This window comes from Corapipo altera, unplaced genomic scaffold (assembly GCF_003945725.1).
Source record: "Corapipo altera isolate COAL_440 unplaced genomic scaffold, ASM394572v1 175, whole genome shotgun sequence".
Lineage (NCBI taxonomy): Eukaryota > Metazoa > Chordata > Aves > Passeriformes > Pipridae > Corapipo > Corapipo altera.
In genome coordinates this window covers 467,998-490,516 of record NW_020884942.1, presented here as the reverse complement: position 1 = coordinate 490,516, position 22,519 = coordinate 467,998, and the positions used below count along the sequence as shown (strand labels likewise).

At 48.4% G+C, this 22,519-nt stretch overlaps 3 protein-coding genes across 4 annotated transcripts in view; all 3 read right to left on the bottom strand.

Moving 5' to 3' along the window:
• The window catches only part of LOC113955832 (galactose-3-O-sulfotransferase 2-like), a 15,623-nt gene extending 14,287 nt beyond the window's left edge, over nt 1-1,336 (bottom strand). The window contains exon 1 of the mRNA XM_027661743.1: nt 1,311-1,336. The gene's annotated coding sequence lies outside the window, so the exon portion shown is untranslated. The remainder of the gene's footprint in view (nt 1-1,310) is intronic.
• LOC113955856 lies at nt 955-8,450 on the bottom strand. The gene is made up of 3 exons (XM_027661818.1): nt 8,419-8,450; nt 5,634-6,004; nt 955-1,384 (listed from the first exon to the last, which is right to left on the bottom strand). Exons 1-3 carry the CDS (start codon nt 8,448-8,450, stop codon nt 1,074-1,076), a joined length of 714 nt encoding a protein of 237 aa, XP_027517619.1. The 3' UTR covers nt 955-1,073.
• COPS8 (COP9 signalosome subunit 8) lies at nt 6,777-17,479 on the bottom strand. Of its 2 annotated transcripts, XM_027661934.1 has the most exons (9): nt 17,445-17,479; nt 16,698-16,744; nt 15,105-15,175; nt 13,786-13,834; nt 12,873-13,005; nt 11,837-11,944; nt 11,320-11,382; nt 10,097-10,138; nt 6,777-8,815 (listed from the first exon to the last, which is right to left on the bottom strand). In XM_027661934.1, the coding sequence occupies exons 2-9, from the start codon at nt 16,719-16,721 to the stop codon at nt 8,736-8,738; spliced, it is 570 nt and encodes a 189-aa protein (XP_027517735.1). In that variant the 5' UTR covers nt 16,722-16,744; nt 17,445-17,479; the 3' UTR covers nt 6,777-8,735. The 2 variants fall into 2 exon arrangements, with proteins under 2 accessions (XP_027517735.1, XP_027517734.1); XM_027661933.1 differs by lacking the exons at nt 16,698-16,744; nt 17,445-17,479 and adding an exon at nt 16,384-16,514.
• Between the last annotated feature and the right edge of the window lie 5,040 nt (nt 17,480-22,519).

The window sequence follows — 22,519 nt, the reverse complement described above, 5'->3', positions numbered from 1 at the left end:
AGAGTCACTGAGGTTCCTCAGTGGAGAATCTCCAGTGCCAGGCACCTTCAGGTCCCCACTGCTGCTGTTGCCATCCCAGCAATCCCAGGACACCCTGTGGCAGTACTGGGACATCCCTGTGACCCCCACCCTGGGCACCACTGGGATCCCCTGGGGTAGGTTCAGTGCACCCCTGGGATCCTTGCTCAGGGATGCCCCGGGATATCCCTGCAACCGCCTCTTCTCGGCTGTAGGGCACCATTTGGGAGTGTGGCAGACGGGAGCAGAAGCCTTCCAGCCCCAAAGCACAGCCCACCCGCGGTCTCCAGTCTTGCACAGCCCAGCCCAGCCCAGCCCAGCCCAGCCCAGGGGCACGTGTGAGGAGGTGGCAGGGTGGGAAGCTGGTGCTGCTGGAGGAGCCCTTGCGGGGAGGGGCAGGAACAGCTCTGGGCTTCTTCAGAGGAGACCCCCTAAATACGAAGCCCAGCCCGACTGGGGTCACTTCTCCCACGGGCAGCGCAGGCAGGTGCCCTTTGGCCAGCAGCTGTGCCAGGGTTGTGCCAGCCCGGAGAGCCTTCCCAGGGATCCCAGCCCTCCACAGCACAGGGGTGTGCAGGACCGGGATAAGAGAGGAGGATCTGCCCCAAGCCTCCATCTCGGCCTGTTTTCTCACCATGGCCCTCAGAAGAGCACACACCGGCCCCTTTGGGATCTACTCAAGGAGTCTCAGGGGACTTTCCCTTTCCCCTTTCCTTTTTCCCTTTCATCTTCCCCTTCTGAGCTGCATCCCCATGGGGATGAGCAAAGCAGCACAGAAGCAACCATGAATGGCCCCTCACCTGTTACAGACCGGTTAAAGGCTATAACGTGGTTCTTTTAGATGATTACTTCGAAGGCGAGATTGAGGCACAAAATTCCAAACGTTAGGTCTCAAACAGACCATTAGCTTTATTGTAAAAATAAGTAACAGTAAAAGCGAGGGGGAGGTGGGGAGAAGAAGAGGGGGAGATAAGGAAAAGGAAAGGCTACAAAAGGAAATTGGAAAAAGGTTACCACCACCAGCAAGGGAATCGAGTGTAGTCAGCTTCAGGCAGTCAGGGAAGAACCGCCAGAGAGAAGCAGGTGGTGAGCAGACTGGATCCAAGATGAGCAGAAGATGCAGACACAGGCAGGTGGGACCCGAGCAGGAGGGAAGCAGGCAAGATAGAGGCAAGCAGGACGGAGCGAGGAGTGGGGCCAGCAGCCAGCACAGGACCCTGAGCAACACTGAATGGACTGTACCAGACAACAGCGCTGGGCACTGCCTTAAATACCCCCCAGTGGGCACTCACTGGCCAGCTTGACTCCGGGCAGATTTTTCCACAGTGTCGTTTGGTCAAGCAGCTGGTATCCAGGCAGGCTGGCTCTGCCAAGGCAGGAAAATGTAGCAACTTTCTGTTGTAGACTCTCCAGGAGGCCAGCAAGCAATCCAAAATGTCCCCCTAAGTCGGTGAAGAAGGCTCTCTGCTAAAGGCCAAAGTCAGTGTCTGCCATTTTGTTTCAGTCCCTGGGCTCGGGGCGGGGGGGGGGGGCTCCTGGTAGCCCACAAAACTTACTCTTGGCACGTACCTCAGCTGAAGGAAATAGCTTCGAAGTGGTTAAACACCACTTGTGCAACTTTAAACGGCTTCAAAGAAGCCTTGCCCAAGGCGTTTAATTGCCCCATTAACAAGACTGACACCTTGGCAGAACACCCAATTACTAATTGTTCATTACACTGGTCAATGTAAAAACAAAGGAGCGTGTCAGAGATGGAACAATCTCTTACATTCCTGTGTTTTACATTGACTAGAGGAATATTAACATAGCCCTCCTCACTGGTGGTGACAGGGGTCAGGCTGGTGGGATGGTGTTGGCAGCCGTAAGCCCTAAGCCGCCAAGGCCTTGGGCCCACACGGTGTCAGGCGAGGACTGAGAGCCCCCAGGCAGCAGGAAAGCTGGGCAGGTCGAAAGGCTCCTGGGCCTCTTCCTTGCCAGCCCTTTGGCCAAGGCCCTGAGGCAGAGGTGGGGCTCAGCTCAGACTGCTGTGCAGGGACACCAGACACAGGCGGCCTGAGTTCTTCTTCCTTCAGTGTCTGTCTGGGGCAGCCCAGCCAGGCCTGAGTCTCTCCAGGAGAGGCCAAGCCCAGCCAGACAGGGCTCAGCTCTCTGAGGCTGCACTCACTCCACAGGGAACAAAACATTAGCCTAGAGGACATCCTGCCCCCAAATGGAGAACTGGAAATGTCAAGAACAAAAAAGTCATCCCTCTCCATTATTCAAGAAATGTTTAGACCTCTTTACTAAAAGCATGAGTCGGGTCACCCAATTTTCTCTCTGACAAGGGTTTGCAGAGGCTGCTTGGGAAAGGGAAGCCCTGAGGCCCCAGTGCAGATGGGTGGGGCTGCACTCTGTGGCTGTCGGCCTTTGGCTCTTGGCTTCCAGGGGCCACCAGGAGTCAGTGAGCTGGGCTGGGGTTGATGGGCAGGACTGGCTGGGATTGGCTCTAGTGCCTGGCACATCAAATGCAAGTGTCCCCATGGGGGCAGCTCTAAAGGGCCCAGGAAGTAAATGCTGCCCCAGTGCAGCCTGTGGCAGTGGTGAGTGTGCAGGGGGGAGGAGGCTGGGCCAGACAAGGGCTGGGGAAGAATGGCCAAGCCATGGGTGGATTCTCCCCTGGCTCCGAGGCCCAGCCCCTGATGGGAGGGCCTTGGGCAGGGCCTGGTGCAACTGCAGGAACCTCGGAGCCAGCTGAAGGGACACGTTTTCGGAAGGTGCATTGACAGGCGCAGCTCTCTGCAAGACAAGTCGAGAGCTCTGAGCCAGAGAGGGCATGAGAGCCAGGTACAGGCTTGGGAATTGCCAGGAGGGCTTTTGAAATGAGCGTAAGGGAACGGGGATGTCTAAGAACAAGTCCCTTAGGAGAGGGACGTGGAGAGACTGAGTTTTGACCCCAGCACAAAGGTATGCAGGGCAGAGTCGAGAACACATGCACATAAGATTCTTCTGAGTCCATCTTTGCAGTTCTGACAGGCACTTCTTGTCACGGCCTATCCTCTCCATTCCGGATTAGCCCCTGAAAACCAAAGAACCAAGCTCCCACCATGTTCAACCCCATCCATGTGCCAAGGGCTCCTTTGTGATGTCACAACCTATTCTCCCTATTCTGGCGTGGGCCCTGGTAACCAAAGAACCAACACCCTACAACCCCAAAATGAAGCCCCATTTGTGTGCCATGGGTCCCTTTGTGATGTCACGGCCTATCCTCTCCATTCCAGAATGGTCCCTGGCAACCAGGGGACCAGCTCATCAATATCATTATTGTCTATGAGATTCACTTGTGTCTCATGGGCGGTGCCATCTTGCCAGATGTTTACATTTGGCACACCGGAAGTGCCTTGGGTGCCACCATCTTGATTACCACGTGCACCACTTACCCTGGAAAATGATGTCATTACATCTACCTGATTTTCCAAAAGATGGGACTTTCCAAATAGAAACTTGGCAACAAGTTGATCGTATGCTCTGTGAGCAAGCGGGATTTGGGGACTCTGTGGCTTGCAAACACTTAACTAGGTGGGGTATGCTACTGGCTACTTTAAAAGCAGCTCAAAAAGAGACAGAGACTGCTGCAGCCAAACCTCCCGCTCCTCCTGTGAAGGAGGACGAAACTAAGAGCACAGAGTTACCCTTTAAGGAGAAGAGGGGCTGCAAGCTGCCTAAACTCCCACAATCATGCCTTTCCACCCTCCTGAAAGAGGAATCTGACACTGACTACAATGATTCTTCTGATCGGGAGTTAGACGAACTGGAACGAAAATTATCTCCTTCCATTAATACTCAGCGCATGCACAGAAGGTTATATGCAAACAAATGGGACGATTGCAGAGAAAAAGCTTTAGCAGCAGGAGTTTGGGAAGTTGTACCCACCTGCCCTGTAATATACTGACAACAAAAATCTCCTAAATATCATAACCTGTCTTATGAAATGATAAAAGATTTACAGCAGTTAGTAAGAGAAAGCAGTATCTCTTCACCCCGTGTGTGCTCCTTTTTAGAAACGTTAAGTTCCTCATGATTAATAATGTCTCTTGAAAGTGGTTTTAACAACAACACAATTTGGCTATCACACTTTAAAGAAAAATGTACAGCCCAAGCTATAGATCACGCCTTTCAACAACAGGGAATAAGTTATGGCAAGCTGGCAGGGGAGGGGGCCTATGCGGCCCCCGAAGCTCAAGCAAACTATCCCAGGGATATTTATAGCACAATTGCCAAGCTTGCCTTACAAGTGATCAGAAAAGCCCCTGCAACGGACAAGGACACAAGTTTATCTTTTGCTATAATTCTTCAAGGTTTGACAGAACCCTACCCCCAAATTTTAGATCAGCTTTAGGCCACTTTGGGATGACAAGTGGATAATGATGACATTCGTGAACTGATTTTTAAACAATTGGCCTTTGACAATGCAAATGAAGATTGTAAAAGCTCTGCAAACCATCCCCAAACCAGAAACCTGCACAATTGCTGATATGGTGAGAACATGCCAAAACGTAGGCTCTATTGATCACCATACAGCTTCATTAGCTAAACTTTGGCTGCACAATTACATGACCTGGGGGGTGGGGGCAGAAAGAAAGAAGGGTGTTACCGATGGGGGGGGACAGATCATTTCAAAAAGGATTGCCCACAAGGGGCGGGGAGAAATAAAAACCTCCCATCCAGAAACTGCCCAAAATGTGGGCAGTCAGCACTGGGCCAGCGAATGCCATTCTTGATTTATTCACACGGGTAAGCCCATGACACAGGGAAACATGGGGGGGGGGGGCAGGGGTCACACTCTCCCCTCCCGAACAAATATGGTCCAAAATGCTTTGTCTGCAACCTCATTCCAGCTACCACAGGGAACACCAGCCTGGATTTGGCCTCAAGCAAATCAGTAACCCTGACATCCACTGAAATAGCCCCCATACCTACTGGAATGTGGGGACCCTTAGGGGAAGGAATCCACACACTTTTAATTGGCGGATCCTCAACAACAAAATTGGGTTTGTTTGTTTTTCTGGGAGTAATCGATTCAAATTACTATGGAGAAATACAAATTTTGATTTGGACGCCGGTACCACCTTGTTATGTTCCTGAGGGGCAAAAACTCACTCAATTAATTCTCAGCTTTCCTGCCTAGAGCTTAGGAAAATGCAACAGAATATTAATAAATCACCTTTGCTGAGAGTAGTCGTCACCCCAGTCCCTCAGGCTTTGCAGGAGTTTGTAGGGAACAGACCCAAATTCGAATCCTACCTCTAAATTTCTTACAGGTTTTGTTAAGAGATGCTGGACAGGAAATCACTCAACAGAATTCCAAGACTGCACAAGAAATATAGGAGAGTTTCCATGGAGTACAGAAGTTCCTTTTTAGCCTCCTCAGTCTGGGGCTGTAGGAGCCCACCTTTGCAGCCAAGGGCCCCAGGGTTCCCAGGGCCACCCCGGTCTCTCCCCAACCCTGACCCCGAGTGACCTTTCTCAGCCTTGAGTCCGTCCAGCACTGACAGAGCTGCGGGGAGCTGCAATTCTCCCTGCTCCCTCTGCCTCCCTGCCTGGAAAACACCCCTCCTGCACTCCCTCCTCTTCCTTACCTCCTGCAAAAGAGGAGGTGCAAACTCCCGGATCCTTCAGCTGGATGCTCCTGGCCAAGGGAGCTGTGGGGACTGTGCCGAAGGCAGGTGACACGGACCGCGGGTCACAGCAGCGCTGAGCCTCCTCGGGGCCGGGCTCTTCTCCCTGCGGGGCACCCGCCAGCCTGGCAGGGACTCTATTGCTCTGCACGGGAGCAGAGAGGGGACAGCCCCGCAGCGGGCTGGGCCAGCACAGCCCCCAGCCCTGCCCCGCGTCCCGCGGCTGCCCGGCCCTGTGGCCGGAGCGTCCCCACAGAGCCCCGGCACAGCCCAGCGCGGGGCCGCCGCCCGCCCTCCTCCCGCCGGGGGAGCTCCCGGCAGAGCCCGGCAGCCTTGGCGTACGCCCTGGGAGTTGGCTTCTTTATTTTACTTAATTTTCTCTTCACTTAAATTTCTTTTTTAATGTATTTTTTGTATATTTTTCATTGTATTTTTAAATTCCGTTATTATTCTCTTTAAAGCCCGTGTAAGGCGGACACCCGCCCCCCCCCCCCCCCCCTGGAAGCCCCGCCTGCCCTGCCCGGTGGCCGAACGGTTCAGGCGCCGGCCTGGGGAGCGCGTCGTTCTCCAGATCCCCCGGTTCGAATCCCGGCCCCGGGAGCGGCACTGCAGCCGCGCGCCCTCCGCCTCAGCCGCTGTCGTATTTATTTTTAATTTCGTTGGTTTGTGTTGGTTTTGTTTGGTTGTGGTTTTGGTTTTTGTTTGTTTGTTTGTTTTAGTATTTTTAATTTTTTTAAAATTATTTTTCTTAAAGTCTGTGTGAGGCAGCCACGCCCCCCACGCCCAGTGGGAGGGGGCGCAAAAAGGGAGGAGTGAGACACCCTGGACCCCCAAAACTGGGGGGGAGGGTGTTACTGGGGACTCCCCTTCCCCCCCTCCCCACTTTGGTCCATCCCCGGGTTGAAGACAGAGGCAAAGACAGGGTTAAACACCTCTGCCTTGTCCACGTCCCTGTTTTGGAGGTGACCATCCCCATTGTGGCACAGCCAATGGTATTTCTATACTGCCTATTGCCACCCAAATTAGACCAGTGAGAATTCATTTAAAAACTCACCGAACCAGAACTGTACTCTAAGGAGAACTTAAAATATCAAGTACACAAGGTCAGAGTAAAGGATGTCCTTCAGTATCACTCACAATAAAATTAGAAATCCAAGTCTTGAGTGGGTTTCAAATAAATAATCATTTTGAGAAAGTGCTTCTGTATACAGGGAGCTCTCAAGGCAGCAGAGCAGTTTGCAATTCCCCCTGCTAACACATCCCCACCAAGAGAATGTACAGTGGGCACTGCCCACTGGGGAAACAATCACAACACAGGGCACACGTGCCAGCTTCCATGAAACCCCTGAACAGGAAACGGGGGACAAGTAAATGAAGGCACGTGCTGCCTTCCAAAGCACCACCCTTTTCCCAAAGCCTTTTTACCAACATAACACAAATGGGAATGAAAGTCATGTCTGCTTCTAAAATCCACTCTCAGCTCCAAGATTAACACAGCACTGCTCCAACACAGAGAATGTTCCTCAAACTGACACTGCAGCACAATGTATCATCCATCCCCTCCCAGCTGCTCTCTGATCCCACTTGAACCTTTAAATTCCTCTCCAGTAACTGCAGGGGTAACCCAGAAAGCTTAAAGACAGCTAAAGGTTGTTGTTTCTTGTAGATCCTGGCCCAATGTGCTGAGAAGAACCAAGATGAAACAGATTTTTAGATGCTGGAATCTTGCTCTGAGGAGGAGTTCACAGATCCCACTCTGAGGAATGCTGCATTTAGGTTAAAAGTGACAGAGAACAGGTATTATGGGATTAGCAAAGGGAGAGGAGGTACCAGGCTCCAAGAGGCCTGCCTGAGTTTGGTATGTTCTGTTCTAATGACAGATAACAAAAAGGTCAGCTTAGTAGTCATAAATTAGATAGGATGGACATTTGGAGGGGGGAAGAAGAGCTGAGTCAAGGGGTTTTTAGCAAGACCTTAGCACATAGTCAGGAAGAGCTGAAAAGTTCATTGCCAATGAGGAAAAGAAAAACGACCCTCATGAGGCTGAAGAGTTGGAAGGACCCCCAGGAATCTCCCCAAAAGGAGATGACTCCACCTCAAGCTCCGCCTGAACCCTGCCTAATATGAATATTATCACTAGATGTTGTAATTTTAATGAATATTCATGTGAAATATTGTAATCCCTCACCAAGACTGTATAAATTGCCTGCCTTTTCACTGAAAACTTTAGAGCTATTTTGTCCAGTGCAAACTGGTAGCTCTCCAGTGTTGCATAAAATAAATACCTTTGCTGCTTAAAGACCAAATTTTGTCTCTGAGCAGCTACTTCCTGCTGTTTTTGGCATCAAAGACATGACAGACCTCAAGGTGTAGAGTTACCAGCAAAACATATGGTGTCCTCTGACACTCAAATAAAACCTTCCAAAAGTCAAAATTCTTCCTCAAAGTGTAGATTTGCCTTTCTTAAACAATTCCAATTATTCTGCTGTAAAAATACGCCTGATGTGAAATTTCTCACATCAAAGAAAGATTTCACAATTCAGAGAGAACAAGAAAAAAATCAACAATAAATTTGCCATAAAACTACTTGCCAGAGAGTTACTGTAAAATTGTTTTCATTCAGTAATATTAAAAAGTATTCAATATTCAAAATCTTTTCTCTCTGCAGATAGGGTAGGGCAGTCTTCTACTCTCTGTCCTTTAGTTCAACATGCAATAGCTCTGTGCTAAGCACTGCACTACTCACCAGATAAGTTGTTTCTTCTCCATTTCTAACATACCTGAAAAAGGTTCTGTCTCTTGCTGCTATGAGTTAATACAAGAATTTACTATGTAATACTGCTGTGTACCTACTGAATAAATATTACAGGAGTTAAAGGAGTTTTTCTACTGCTAGCTGGGCTTTGGCAGAACAGGAGCTGGGCCAACATACACTAGAGACTTCACACATCTGAGCAGGGGACACTGCAATGTTTAACAGATATAGAACAAAATAAATCTGAGATTATTAAAACTCTCAGCACACAGGGCTCCCAGGTTGTTCTGAACACAGGAGCAAGGTAATCAGTTTTCAAGGAAGGCCACATAGTCAGTCAATCTGGCCAACTGCTGTTCATTGGGAATTGGTGGGACCGCAGCAGGTTCTAAAAAGAGAAAACAAATGCATCATTCGTGAAATTTAGGAAGCAAATCCATCAGCAATACCATCCATCATGACAGTAAGGAAAAAATTAAATGCATCAGACTGTTGAACAGCTTTCTGGGGGCACACCTTAACTGTATCTCCTACCTGCACAGCTCTAGCTGACAGGAGTTTGCTGTTATCTGTAACACTCAGTAGTCCAAGAGCTACCAACAGCAACAACTGCTGCAACAAGTCCCATCTGTCAGCTGCCTCCAGAATTTTTTTGCACATAATGGAGTGTGAATAATGAAGCCTGACAGTACTTCCACCTGACAAAAACGCTCCTGGTGCTCTTTGGTGGCTCCTTTCCTTACAAGCTGCCACTCTAAAGACACCAAACAAATCTACTGGGGGATCTGATGAACAAAACACACAAGACTGCACAGGCTGCAGGAGAATGAGGGCACATGCAGATCCTTAGATAAGTGCCACCTGACCCGAGATCTCGAGTTAACAACAAGTTGGAAGGCAGGTGACTAAAGCCAGGGACATAAATTAGGAATTAAAAAGCAGATATAAACAACAGTAGCAGGAAAATTTGCATTTACTCTTCCTGAAGAGTCATCAGGCCAGCATTCAGAACACAGTGAAAGCGTCCACAGTGCTTAGGGCTGCAACTGCATGTCAGAGGAGGCTGACAATCCAATGAATGTTTTCAAAAAGCAAGCTCCTGGAATTAAATCTCTATACTTAAGACATTTTGACAACTGCTAGGCACAGGAAGCCACCCATTCAGACCTGCTGTCACTGTCTTGGGAACAAGAGAGCGTTTTGAGAATCCAACATAATATCTTCCATCTCAATCTAGAGCTGAGCTCTGAGGAAAATCAAAAAATCACTGTTTCTGCAGGGGAGAAGGACTTGAAGTCCCACATTATGCAAGAGCAATGAAACCTGCCCAGAGCTGCTTGGTGAAGCAATTGCCTTCAAGGCAGCAGTTTTAGCCAAAATTGTTTTGTTTTACAGAGGCTGTTCTACCCCTGCTTTGGAATCTGCTCCCTCCTTCAGCTATGGAAGTGGGAACCTCAGCAATCTCAGGTACTTCTTACAACGTGAGGGAAAGAAGACAGAGGGATAAATGATCCTGTTTACCCAACAGCTGATTGGGGTGATTTGTTTGGGTTTTTTGAGAGGGCAGTGACAACATTCTCTTCTCTAGAACTTCATTCCCACTTTGTGGTGCTGGTGACAATGCTTATATTCATCTAAATGCACATTTACTACATATAAACAAAAATACCTGATGAAGGAATAAATCTCTTCAAGGAAGCTTCCAGCACACCTGAAGAAAAACACATGAAAGTTAGTCCAGTGGAACAATTTTAAACAGTTCTATACAGCAAGTCAAAACTGGGTTCAAAGGTAAAGAAAATCAAACCTGTTTGTTTATCACACTTTATTTCATAGATAAAAAGCAGAATATCCAAGCCTTAGCTGCTTCAAAACAGATTACAGTCTCCCACCTCCTTCTTTTGTCTCAGCAGTAGTTCCTGCACTCATTTTTGGAAAAAAAAATAAAAAAAATCCCCCACATATAAGTAGTTCCCAGTACTTGCAGGCTCTGCCTAGTTTGCAACCAGTTCATAGAAAACCCCACCTGATCACACACAAAAGCTCAGGGCTCTGGTTGGATTTGTGCCCTGAGGAATAACTTTCAACACCTTGCCTGGCACATCTTTATTATGCTGTTCTGAGCTCTGAACACCTAAAAACTGCCCCTACAAACAGTGTATTTTCTTAGCCTAATAGATCTGGCCCTTTTAGATATGCTGGGATTTGGCTCCTTCTTCCAGAGCTGCACAGAGCAGTTTAAGACCACTCATTCCATACTGCTTTCATAGCTTAATATTTATTTTTGCCTCAGCCAAACACAGATAAAGCTTTAGCAAAAAAAAAAAAAAAAAAGCCAAGTGTTTCTGCAGACCAAGCTTTGCAGAAACAGAGATTCTGTCATCAGCAGAATGACAGTGAAGAAAAGATCCAGCAGAATAAATTTTAAAAGTAAAAGACATTACACCAACAGCTAGAGCTCCTCAGAAGACAAGGATTCACTCAATCCCTGCCCAAAGAAGTTCTAATTCTCCTGAAAGAATTCTCAGGTTCAAAATAGTGTATTTTTTACTCATCTTTCTTAGATTAAGACATGTCATTGCAGGTCACCCAGCTGATGTGCCACTGAGTCAGAGCCAGCAGCAGAGGAGCAGGAGCAATCACAGTGTGTCCTGACAGCTTTTGTTTAAAAAAGTTCATGTGAGGATGTAGTTTAATCCAAACTACTCAGAAGTCCAAACCAAACCCACTACTTTGTACTTCCTTACATTTATACATGCCCCATGTTTACAAGCAGCATTAGCCTCCAAAAAATATCTAACAGAATTCTGGGTGAAGTTTTAATAAAAAACTAACACCTAATTCCTCGAAAAGGCTGAACTCAGGGTTTCATGAAATAACAGCTCCACCTACCTGGTTTTTTAGGCATCACCATGCGAGTTGCAAAGTCTGCTTGCCAGCCCTGCTCTAGAACACCTGGAAAAGCATTTTTACATTTGTAAGAACAGTTTTCTTATATGATTGCTAGAAATGCAAAATAAAGATGCACATTAAGGCCAGTAGCAAAGTATCTCTGGTCACTGCCTCTATGCCATAACTCCAATACAGATTTCTTACTACAATACTTATATTTAGACATGCAGTTCAACAAATAACATCATGAAAGCACATGGAATTAGCTTCATGTTTCACTCTTCCCTCACCATGGAATTGCTTTAACATCTAGAAGGGGAGAATAAACAATAACCAGTGGCAAATAATTTTTAAAAAATACAACCATTATCCAGAATAAAGACATTATTTCTATGCCCCATCACTTGTCTTTATAACAGTCTCAGAATCTGTATACATGTTTTTGTTAGTCATCACTTAGAGCTCTCTGATCTCAATCACCCACACAAAAACTACTCAGGGAATAGATGCCAAGTACCTTTCACAGCTTCTTCTACAGGAAGTCCAACAAAAGCTGCAAAATCATCTGCAACTATTGATGTATAAGCCTGAGAAACCAGTGCAAAGGCTCGTTTCCTGGTGGCATCTAAGGACAGAGAAACACTGTAAGCAGATGGAGACTCATCTCCACAGGTAGGAAACCTGAGAACATTTTCCCAATTCTGATGCCTTTGGAAAACCACTACCAGCCTCAAAGTGAGCACTTCAGAAGTTCCCCCTCCCCTCCCACACTTCACTGTTGTACTGCAGTCAGAGACAACAACTTGCTCTGCCAGGACAAAACCCCTCTGAGACCACATTGACCTCCAAATGCAGGTCTTGGGCACTCCCACCAGTACATAAACCACTTCAGGAAACCCTGCACCTGACAGCATTCTCCACTTGCAATAGGCTTGTGTGTCAAAACAGTTCAGAAGCAGAAAAAAAAAATCTATCACAACAATTAATTAAACTACTAATGGCATCTAAAAATCAGTTGTTTCTAAAGCTACAGAGAATTTGTTATTGCAGAATACCCCAGAAGGCTTCTTAGCAGTCTGTGCAGCCCTCTGGTAGCAAGAATTTGCATGTTACTGTTTCACAGTCTCTAAAACTGTCAAAACATTTGTCTCAAGTCAGAGGTAAGGGATAAACCTTTCTGTAAGTGTCAGAAGGTTCTGAAATGCCAAGTCACATTCCCTAAATTACTGCTTAGAAGTCTGATAAAACTGGGTAACTAATGGTCAGTTTTGCTGTTACAGAACAAACCACATGGTTTATGAAATTCCAGTATGAAAGAATATACAATCACAGACACAACCCTAATAAAAACAATTTAGTTTGTTGCTACCAGGTATTGTCACGAGATTTTTATTTGCATCTGATACCTAAAATCCTTTCGGGGAAAACCTACAAAAATTTGGCAACAGTTCTGATTTTTCATAATTAGTCATTTGTCTATTTTGTCTCTGTGTTTGAGCACACAGGAATCATTTTGGGCAATTCCCTGCTGCCCACACAAGTTCATTTTGTACCTCTGAGTGCTTCCATGATTGGTTGGATGGTCTCAGACCACTGATGAGCACTGATTGTTGAATAGATTCCTGGGAAGTCTCTCTGCCAGATTCTTTGTCCCACTGACCAAACTGCACCAAGTTCAGCATTTGCCTGTTGTGACAAAAAAACCCTCCCAGGTGTTAATCCAGAAGAATGTCTTCTCTGCAATGGTCATAGCTATAAACCCATTTCCACTTCCAGGTTTTCACACAGTGCTGCTGTGCACCAAATACAGCAGGATTCTGAGTTAACTTTGGTCCAGATACCATGGACTCCACTGATGTAACTACTTTTCTCTTTAAAGAGAAAGAAAATTATTCCAGAACTATCTCTCTGTCCCACCCTGACCATGAGGTTTCTTAAACAAGGCTACAGAACAGTTATTTTCTTGTAAAATGTGTGATTTCAAATTAAAAATCTTAACAACGGAGGAGTTTGGAAGCATTTCTGGTGCTATATTTAGCTGAATCCCCCAAACATATCTTTGATCCAGATTAAGTGGAAAACAAATGCTTTCAGAAAGTTTATCTAGCTGGAGATGCAACTTATCTGAAGTCACTCTGTCCTGCCCAAGGTTTTCTGTCCCCTCCTGTGGAATGTGCCCCATCCCAGAGTCGGATCCATTGCTTTTCCCCAGCTGCCCACCCTTTATCAGGAGACTTCCTACTATAAAGTCTACAGATTGACTGAACTCTATTGCAGCAGATTCCTTGTGAAGGGAAAGAGGGAACAGACAAGGAGATCTTAAAGCCCAGCACACTGGGTGAGCTGTTCCCAGCACAGAACCGAGCCCGAGGCTACTCACAAACAGAGTTCTCAGGTCAAACCTCACCATTTGCAAGCTTACATGAAACTATGATAGCACCAAAAGGCAGCTGATGAAGTACTTACAGATTTGATGGCAGGAGGTATTCTTTTCCAGAGATATCGTGCATTATTCCTAAAAAAAAAATGAAGTTAATTCTCAGACACCAAATGCTTGCTGCAAGGAAACACCAAGAGGTCTGTTCTGATCTGTCATGAGCAGTCTCAGTGCTTTGAAACAGTTCTTCTAGGCAGGAATATTTTACACTGAAGAGGAAAATCAAAGCTACTCTCCAGCAGACAACACGACTCAGGTAACACAGCAAACAGTTCATTAATGGCCTCATTTAGCCAGTTTGGGAGAGGTTTTTCATTTGGGTGCAGCATTTCTCAGAAGTTAGGTTTGCACTTTCATTTTTCTTCTACTAATTAAAAGTACAAAAATGCTTTCTTCATGTGCCCACACCTCACTTTGCAAAACAAAGACTTAGGCTGTTTTGGGCACGTTTTTCCTAGCCCAGCTTGGTCACACACATTCTGGGGATTGGGACATACTGAAACATTTAGTAATTGTTCTCTGTAGAGCACAGAAGCCAAACTGAAATGGTTACGAGTTCTAAAATTTAAAATGTTAAATAAAGAAAAAGACTCACTGCTTTTCATTAAAGCACAATTCTAAAACTTCACAGTTGTAAAACCTCAAATTCCTCTGAACCAAGGTTATCTGCATTAAATATTCAGTATCAGCCTTCAGGGAATTTGCCCTGGAAGAATACACATCTACAATCCAGGAAAACACTCCAATCTTGGAATTCCCCACACCACTGCTTCCTTTGGGGCTTGGTAAGCAAATGTGGCAGTGACATTTTTTCTGTCTGAATAATTAATCAGTAATTTCTCACTAAAAGCCCAAGTGCAGTGAATCAAGTCCATACAGGGACATTGCAATCCCATACCAGATCAAACTCACAGGATCTCTGCTTCCTGCAGATTTAGCTCCTTCAAGCCAACAGTATCCCTCATTTTTAACATGGACAGTCCAGAGTTATCCTGCTGGAATTTAAACCCTCAAAACAAATTCAGCCTTGAACAGCTATAAATCAAAACACTGAAATGTTTAACACTGCCCAAAGCAGCCAACTTCGCTGTTTAAGGAATTTTAATCCTAAACATCCCTACAGTTCAAAAGGGTGGGAAGGACCAAACAAAGGAGAGTAATTTGCCAGTCAGATCGAGGGGTCAAAGAGACTTAATCCCATGAATATCACTCTTTCCTTTTAAACACAGCACTGCCCACTGGCATTTTGTTACTCACACAACCAATTCCTCACATTCTGGCAACTGCAGCTCAAGCTGCTGGTGACAAACCCCGGGACTAAAGCCACAGGTGGAGAGAAGCCACTCACATGTCATTGTGCAGCAGGTACAAAGCCAGAAGCTGGCCATAAACAAGGGGGGTTGCAATTCCTCCAGGAGCCTAAAAACAAACACAAATCGTTCGGTTACACCTTTTTAGAGCAGTAGGATACAAAACAGAGCACGAAGTCAAGTTTCATGGAAACTGAACACTCCAAGACAACCCGACTGGGGTTTTGTTCCCACATCACATCATAGGTCTGGGCAATTTTTTTAATATCAATGCAGTTGTATTTTACAGCGAAGCTTCAGGTTGCCCAAACCACGTAGCAGCCACTGCTCTGAAGCTTGGGAATGGGGCAGAAGAGAAATCCATTTACAGGAATGTGGAGAATCAGAACCAGCCCTCCCTCCCAGGGAGTGCTGGGAGCACACCCAGTGCCACGCTGCCCTCAGGCACAGCTGGCAGAGAACAGCTGTGCCTTGTGCTCCTCCAAAGGACAGGAATGCACCTTCACAGCTCCTGGCTGGAAGGGGCAGCCATACTCAACCCTCCCAGCCCTACAAGGCACTCTCCTGCTCCTCTCGGCCCAGGTGCCCATCACCTGAGGCAGCAGCAGCTCCTGCTTCCAGCACAATTCCCTCCAGGTCCACAGCACTCCCCACAGAACTCAGGGCTACCAGGAGGCTGCGGCACCACACTGGGCACACGAGAGGCACCTTGGCTCAGCACAGGAACAGCAGCTGGAGCTGGATGCTGCACCCCTGGAACCACGGACCTGTTCCACTGCAGGATGGAATTCCCACTGCACAGCTCTGTGCCCAGCACCAAAGTTCTGCTGGTGCCCGGGATCACACACAGGATCACCCACTTCCCTCCACTTGCTGAGGGAGCCAGATCTAAACTCAGGATCGCAAGAGCTCCCAGAGAGCGAAATTCGCAGCTCACCCTTCTTTCAGATCACTGCAGCGCCATGTGTGAGCTCCACGTATAGACAAGCACTGGGAACTCTGCCCAAGGATAAATCTCTCTGGATGCCACGCGGGAAGAGCCTGTGCCGTGCCCGTGGTGCCAATTCTGCAGCCCCGGCTGCTGCCTGGAGCCCCGACAGTGCCCGCAGCAATTGGACGCTGCTCGGGCGACAGAATTATACTGAAATGCACTAATTTATCTGAAACTCGAGAGTTTCTCGAGGGCTTTCTGGAGAGCCCAAGGGACGATTCTGAACACTGTGCCCTGCGCACCTCACACACACACACACTCCCCACACCCCCCATACACACCCCCAGCCCCGGGCCCTGCCCACCCTACTCCCCGTGCTCCTGCACCTCCAGCTCCCGAGTCTCGCACTGCTCCAGGAGCCTCCTGAAGCTCTCGGCGCTCTCGGCCGCCACCGCCACCGGCATCTTCCCGCGACGTCACTTCCGTTACCGGCCCCCAGGGACTTCCGGCCGGCGCTCTGTGCGCGGGGACCGCAGCGCGGGGGCGTGGCCACGAAAATGGGCGTGGCCAAGGGGAGGGGCGCTCTGAGGGCGGTGCGCGCCGGGCCGCCGCGGTTTTTCGGGATCGCGCATATGAATCCTTTTTAAACCCCGTTATTTCTGACAAATAAGCAGAATTCCAGTGTCATAAACGTAATTACCTTCAGTTTTCCGTCCGTATACATCGCTTATTGCGGGATGTATGAGATACGTGCTCGTATCCCGTATTGCACGTGACATGCGATTAAAGGATACCCTTTAGGGAGAGGAAGTGCTTTTCCAGCTTTTCCAGCTTTGTGCCTGTTTGTGACGGGTTTTAAAACTAGTTTTACAGTGGCAGTTCTCCATCCTGAGATGTTGTTTCAGGGAGTCCTCGTATCTTCTCTTCGGGGCTCCTCTCTTGCGGCAGCCAGTGGCAAGTTCACCATAAAGCAGGATCTTAGGGAGGCGGTGTTCCTTCATCCTTGAGACGTGCCCTGCCCAACGCATCTGTGTTCTCAGTAACATGGCCTCAATACTTGTGACTGCTGCCTGTTCTAGAACAGATGTATTGGTCACATAATCTGACCAGCGGATGTTTAGGATTGTATGGAGACAGCGTTGATGGAAGCTTTCTAAGAGACGCAGGCGGTGGTGGTAGATGACCCGTGATTCGGAACCATATAAGAGAGTAGACAGCATTATGGCTCTGTAAACACTGATCTTTGTACTTTTCTTCAAGTGTTTATTTCGCCAAACTCTTTTATGACGCTTTCTGAAGGCACTATATGCCTTTGCTAACCTGTTGTCTATCTCCCCGTCAATCTTACCATCCGAGGAGATGAGGCTACCTGGGTAATTAAACTTGCTGGACTGATTTGAGCTCTGATTCGCCGATGGCGATATGGGGGATGCTGGAAGGCTGACTACACATGTGCGAATGGTCACCATCTTGCCCTTTCTTACGCCGTGATATTGATCCTTCGTTTTTGATAGTGCGCATGCGCCAATCTGTCGCCATTTTGCCCTTGCGTGTCACGTGATCCTCGGGCTCAGCGGAGCAACTGCGCATGTGCGCCCTTTCTTGCTGCAGTACTGCGTTCAGCCGGCAGGTGTCAGCAGCGAGCCCTCGCGCATGCGCAGTGCCGCGCGGTCACGGCCGGGCGGCAGCGGCGATTCCCGTCCCGCCCAGGGCGGGAATGGAGGAGGGGACAGGGAGAGGGTCGGGAAAACTTCACAGGGCGCTGAGGTTTTTCTGCCGCCCTCAGAGCGGGCACATCTTCTCACATTTTCAAGCCCTTTGGTTTTTCATTTTATATATTCAAAAGTCACATCTGTATTTTTCAAACGCTAGAAACTTTAAAAGTTTTAGTATTTTACACACACACACATACACCCTTCCTATGAATTTTCAGGTGTTTTTGGACTGTAACCTTCCTTACTGGGGGATCCCACCTGACCCCCTTGATTCCCCACTCATCTTCTTTGAGGTGAGAGGAAATTGTGAGGTAAAAATTCATCTTTTAGGGGTCTGGGGGCAGATCTTGCGGTGAAAAGGGTAAATTTGGCAGTGCAGGACGAAATCTTGAGGTAAAAGGGGCAGGTGTTGAGGTAAAAATGCAGATATGGGGGTGAAAATGCAAATTTGGGGGGGTGGGAGAACATTTCTAAGGTAAAAAATCAGATTTTGGTGCCTGGGTGGAGATTCTGGGGTAAAATGGCAGAATTGGGGTAAAAGGAGCAGACTGGGGAGTCAGAGGGGTTATTTTGAGGTGGAAAAGGCAGATGTGGGGTGAAAATATCAGATTTTGGTGTCTGGGTGGAGATTTTGGGGTGAAAGGGGCAGATTTTGAGGTAAAAAGGGCAAATTTGGGATGAAAATGGCAGATTTTGGTGCCTTGAGGGAGATATAGAGGTTAAAAAGGCAAATATCGAGGTGGACAATGTAGATTTGGGGTGAAAATGTCAGGTTTTAGGGTCTGGGGGGGCAGATTTGAGACTAAAAAAAGCTGATTTTTATGCCTGGAGGGAGATTTTGGGGCAGAAATGGGCAAATTTGGTGCAAAGACAGTCAGATTTGGGTCCCTTCCAACCCAGAATATTCTGTGATTCTCCTTCACCCCGTCATTGCTCTCCCAGTGACATTGGGGTGTCCCAAAAGACACCATCACCCCCCCGGCTCCAACCCCCCCCCCCCTTTTTTTGCTCACCCCCAAAGAAGGCACAAAACGAGTCAAACTGCCCCGAACAGCAGCACGTTGCTTTAATAATGCCTTTGGCAAATGTACATTCTCCCCCAAAAAGGGGGCTCTGCTGGAAAAATGATGGCAGGAAAGCTCCTCAAAGGACTGATGTCCTCCCCTTCCCAGCTCCTGTCCCGCAGGCTGGTGGCTGCCCCGAGGCACAGGGGCAGTGCCCCCGAGGATGGTGCCTCGCCTCCCACTCAAGCTCCTGAGCTCCAGCAGTGCCAGGAGATGTCTCCTCCCTTCCCCAGGGCGCTGCTGCAGGGACATCCCCCTGGGATGGCTGCAGGACGGGCTGCACCGGGGTGGCAGTCTGGGCTCCCAGACCCACCCAACAGCTCCGGTCCTTGTGTCGCTGCTGCTCCTCCCGCTCGACCAGCAGGGCTGAGAGAGGGAAAACTTACAGAGGGAACTGGAATAACCACCCCAAATCTCAGGAACTTTCTTTCTGCTAAAATCTTATGCCTCGTTTACGTACCTCTGAGAAAAACACTCCTGCTGGAGAAGTCCTGGATTTTCCTTTGGCATTCAATGATGTGGCACAGCTCAGAGTGATGCCATTAAATTGTCCATTTCCAAAATCCAGGTTGTCCTTTGCCGTGGGGTTTTTGCCTGTTCCCTAGTCCACAGGGACCTCTGGCAGCTGCACTGCCCATGAGCTGCTGTGGGAAACACCATCGGGAGGGAGGTAGAAATAAAACAATTCAGGGCACTACCTCAAAATATTGGGGGAAAAGACCATAACAGTCCATGGCCTCCCTTTGTAAACAGACCCTGGGCTGCAAACACTGGCCCACCCCAAGACCCCAAGATTATATACACTCAGGTTCGAGTGGCAATGCCCAGTACCTCCCCCAGGGTGAGGAGTTCCACAGAGGGGGATTGTGAGTCATGAGATATTTTTGGAATCCTTGGTGGCCCATTAGCAGACATGACCCCTCAGGCTGGGTGTGGAGGTGCTTAATGACTCCCTGGAGGGGAGTTATCACACCTGAGTCATTGGTGTGAGGATAGGAACATCCTCCTATCTCACAGGCTTCATGAGGAAAAGAATGTTTTTAGCTGATGGAAATTAGATTCCAGGAGCTTCATCTCCTGGAGATTCCCTGGGGAGCTGATCTGCTCTCCTGTGCCTTCTACTCTCAGTTCCCACCCAGCCAGAGCCAACTGTGCGACAGACACCCTGGATAGGGAATGGGTGACTGGCTTGTGCAGAATTAACCTCAAGAGTAAAAAAAAAAAGGGATTATGGGAGTATCTGGGAACCTGCTGGAAGTAGAGAAGCACAACCCCACGTTTTCACATTGTGGGTGGAGTCGTGGAATCTAAACCAGCACAAACTGCTACTCCAAAATGAACCGTGAGAATACAGGGCCAAATAAGGGTCACTGTCACTATGGAGAGGCAAAAGAAGTTGTTTGGGTCTTGGATTATCCCCTTAGGTCATCCTGGTTGCTGTGATGAATAGAATTCCACACATTTGACTGCCAGAATTTCCCAGCCCAGGGGCTTTCACTGACACAGAAGCACAAAGATTGTTCTCTGCGGGTTTAGATGAATTCTACTTATAACCCAGAACTCCATGATGAATTCCTGCTGGAATAGCCTCACAGCACCTCATGGAGCCCGTGTATTCCCATGCAGAGCTGCTGATCTAACACCAGGTTTGTCAGGAACCATCCAAGGTTCCAAGGAAGCTCAGCAGCATCAGGACAAGAACAGGTTTATATTCCATAGAATTTGCTATTTATAACCTTGTCCCCCAGCCCCACTGATGTCCCTGTGGGTAATTTTACTGAGTTCCCTGGAATTCAGCCAGTTTCCCCCCCTCCCAAGGTTGGGCTCCAGGGGATGTGTTCGCCCAGGAGAAGGGGGTGGCTGGACACGCTCCCAGCCTGTGGTGAGGCAGCACCTGAGCACAGGTGAGGACATCTCTCTGTGCAGGAAGCCAGTTTCATTTCAGAGCCTCAGGAGTGGCCTCTGGAAATTCATTTCCCTGAGGAAAGGGATGCACATACCTGCCTTCAGGGCATCTCAGGTCTGGCCCACCTGTTAAAGCTTTCCATGGGTTCTGCAGTTCTGGTTTGGAAAAACTCCAGACTTAATACAAACAAAACTTTGTCCAACTAAAACCTTTTATTTTAAGGTGTTTCTGGGGGCTGTTGGTTGGGATTTAATTTCTGCGATGGAAGATTCCCTTGGCTTTCATGCTGTTGATGGATGATGTTCTCAGGCTGGAAGGGCAGGGATTTGGGGTGGGCAGGAACACACGTGGGGTTGTTTGGCAGCTCTGGGAGGTTGGCACCGGGAATTGCTCTCTGTGCTCCTCTGCAAACACAATCTGCCAACATTCCCTAGTGCCAGCTGGTTTCTTCGGGTATTTTTGGGGTGTTGGGGTCCATCTGGGGTGAAGCATCTCATGGTGCCTCTTCAGAGCAGCCCATGGTGGAGGGACTGCAGGCAGACCTTTATCCATGCCCATCTGAGAGCTGCCCAGGCATCCCAGTGCCCATCACTGGGTTCCCGTCCCTGGGATGTGTGTTTTGCAGACAAGCCCCGCCTGGGAGACAAGTCCATCTCTGCCAGATTGGTAAGAGAAAGATGATATTTGAGATCAATACAGCTGACAGTAGCCCCACTGGACACAGGAGGTGAGAGGAAGGACTGGCTGTGCTGATGGCCCAGTGGCTGGGAGGTGGCTTGAGCCCTAGTGCTGCCATGTGCCGTGCTCCTCCCAGCACCCTGGGAAACACCTGGAGTCTCCTTTGCACATCCAATCCCAGTAATCTGTGCTTCTCCCTAAAGGAGAACTGCAGGCATAAAGACATGACATGATGGCACTCAGAAACCATTATGACAGGAGAGAAAAGGGATGCAGAGAATGACTAAGAGCTTGTCTCTTGCTGTTGCCCTCAGCCAAATCTGTTGACTTGCTGGTTACTTATTATCTATTACTCTTTCCTCAGCCAAAAGTTAAACTAAAATAAAGCCCTCTAATTCAATTCTTCACGCTGATTTAAGTAAGTAATAAACCCATCAAATGCTAATTTAACCTGTACAATTCTAAATATTTACTGCAGGGCTGAAAAATGAGATGTTTGGATGCTGAGAAACACAGAGAGCACAGATTTCCATCATCAGTCCCAAGCTGCAACAATATATGTAGCAATGGTGAGTCACATCATAGCAGGCTACCTCATAAGACAAAAACAACGCTTGAAATTGCTTTTTGGGCAGAAGCTCCCCATCCCATTTGCTGGATCACCTTAGCATTGATACAGTATGTCACAGAACATCTATCATAGGCAAGAAGGGCTTTAGATGTTACGAAAAACGTCGCACTTGGAGGTGTCCCTCACAGGGAACGCGATCCCTCATCCTTCGGCAGCAGCGGCTGCCATCACCGCTTTCTAGGAGCCTTCCCGAGGTGCCTTCTGCTGCCCTGAGGGTAAAACTCCCCCTGCGGGGATGCGCAGGGAGCGCTCCAGCCTGTCCGGCGGGCTGGGAGCGCGGCTGCTTTGACGGCAGGAACAAAAAGTCACCTCAGGGAGGTGTGTCAGACATAACCGCACACCAGGTAGCGGCTCGGCCAGCGCCGCCCCTCTCCGGGACAGGCTCGCAGTAGCCGCTCTGAGCTCGCTGCCAGGTGGGGCGAAGCGGCTCCGGCGGCGGGGCAGGAGCAGGGCAGGAGCAGGAGCTGGAGCTGGAGCAGGGGCAGGGGCAGGGGCAGGGGCTGGAGCAGGGGCTGGAGCAGGGGCAGG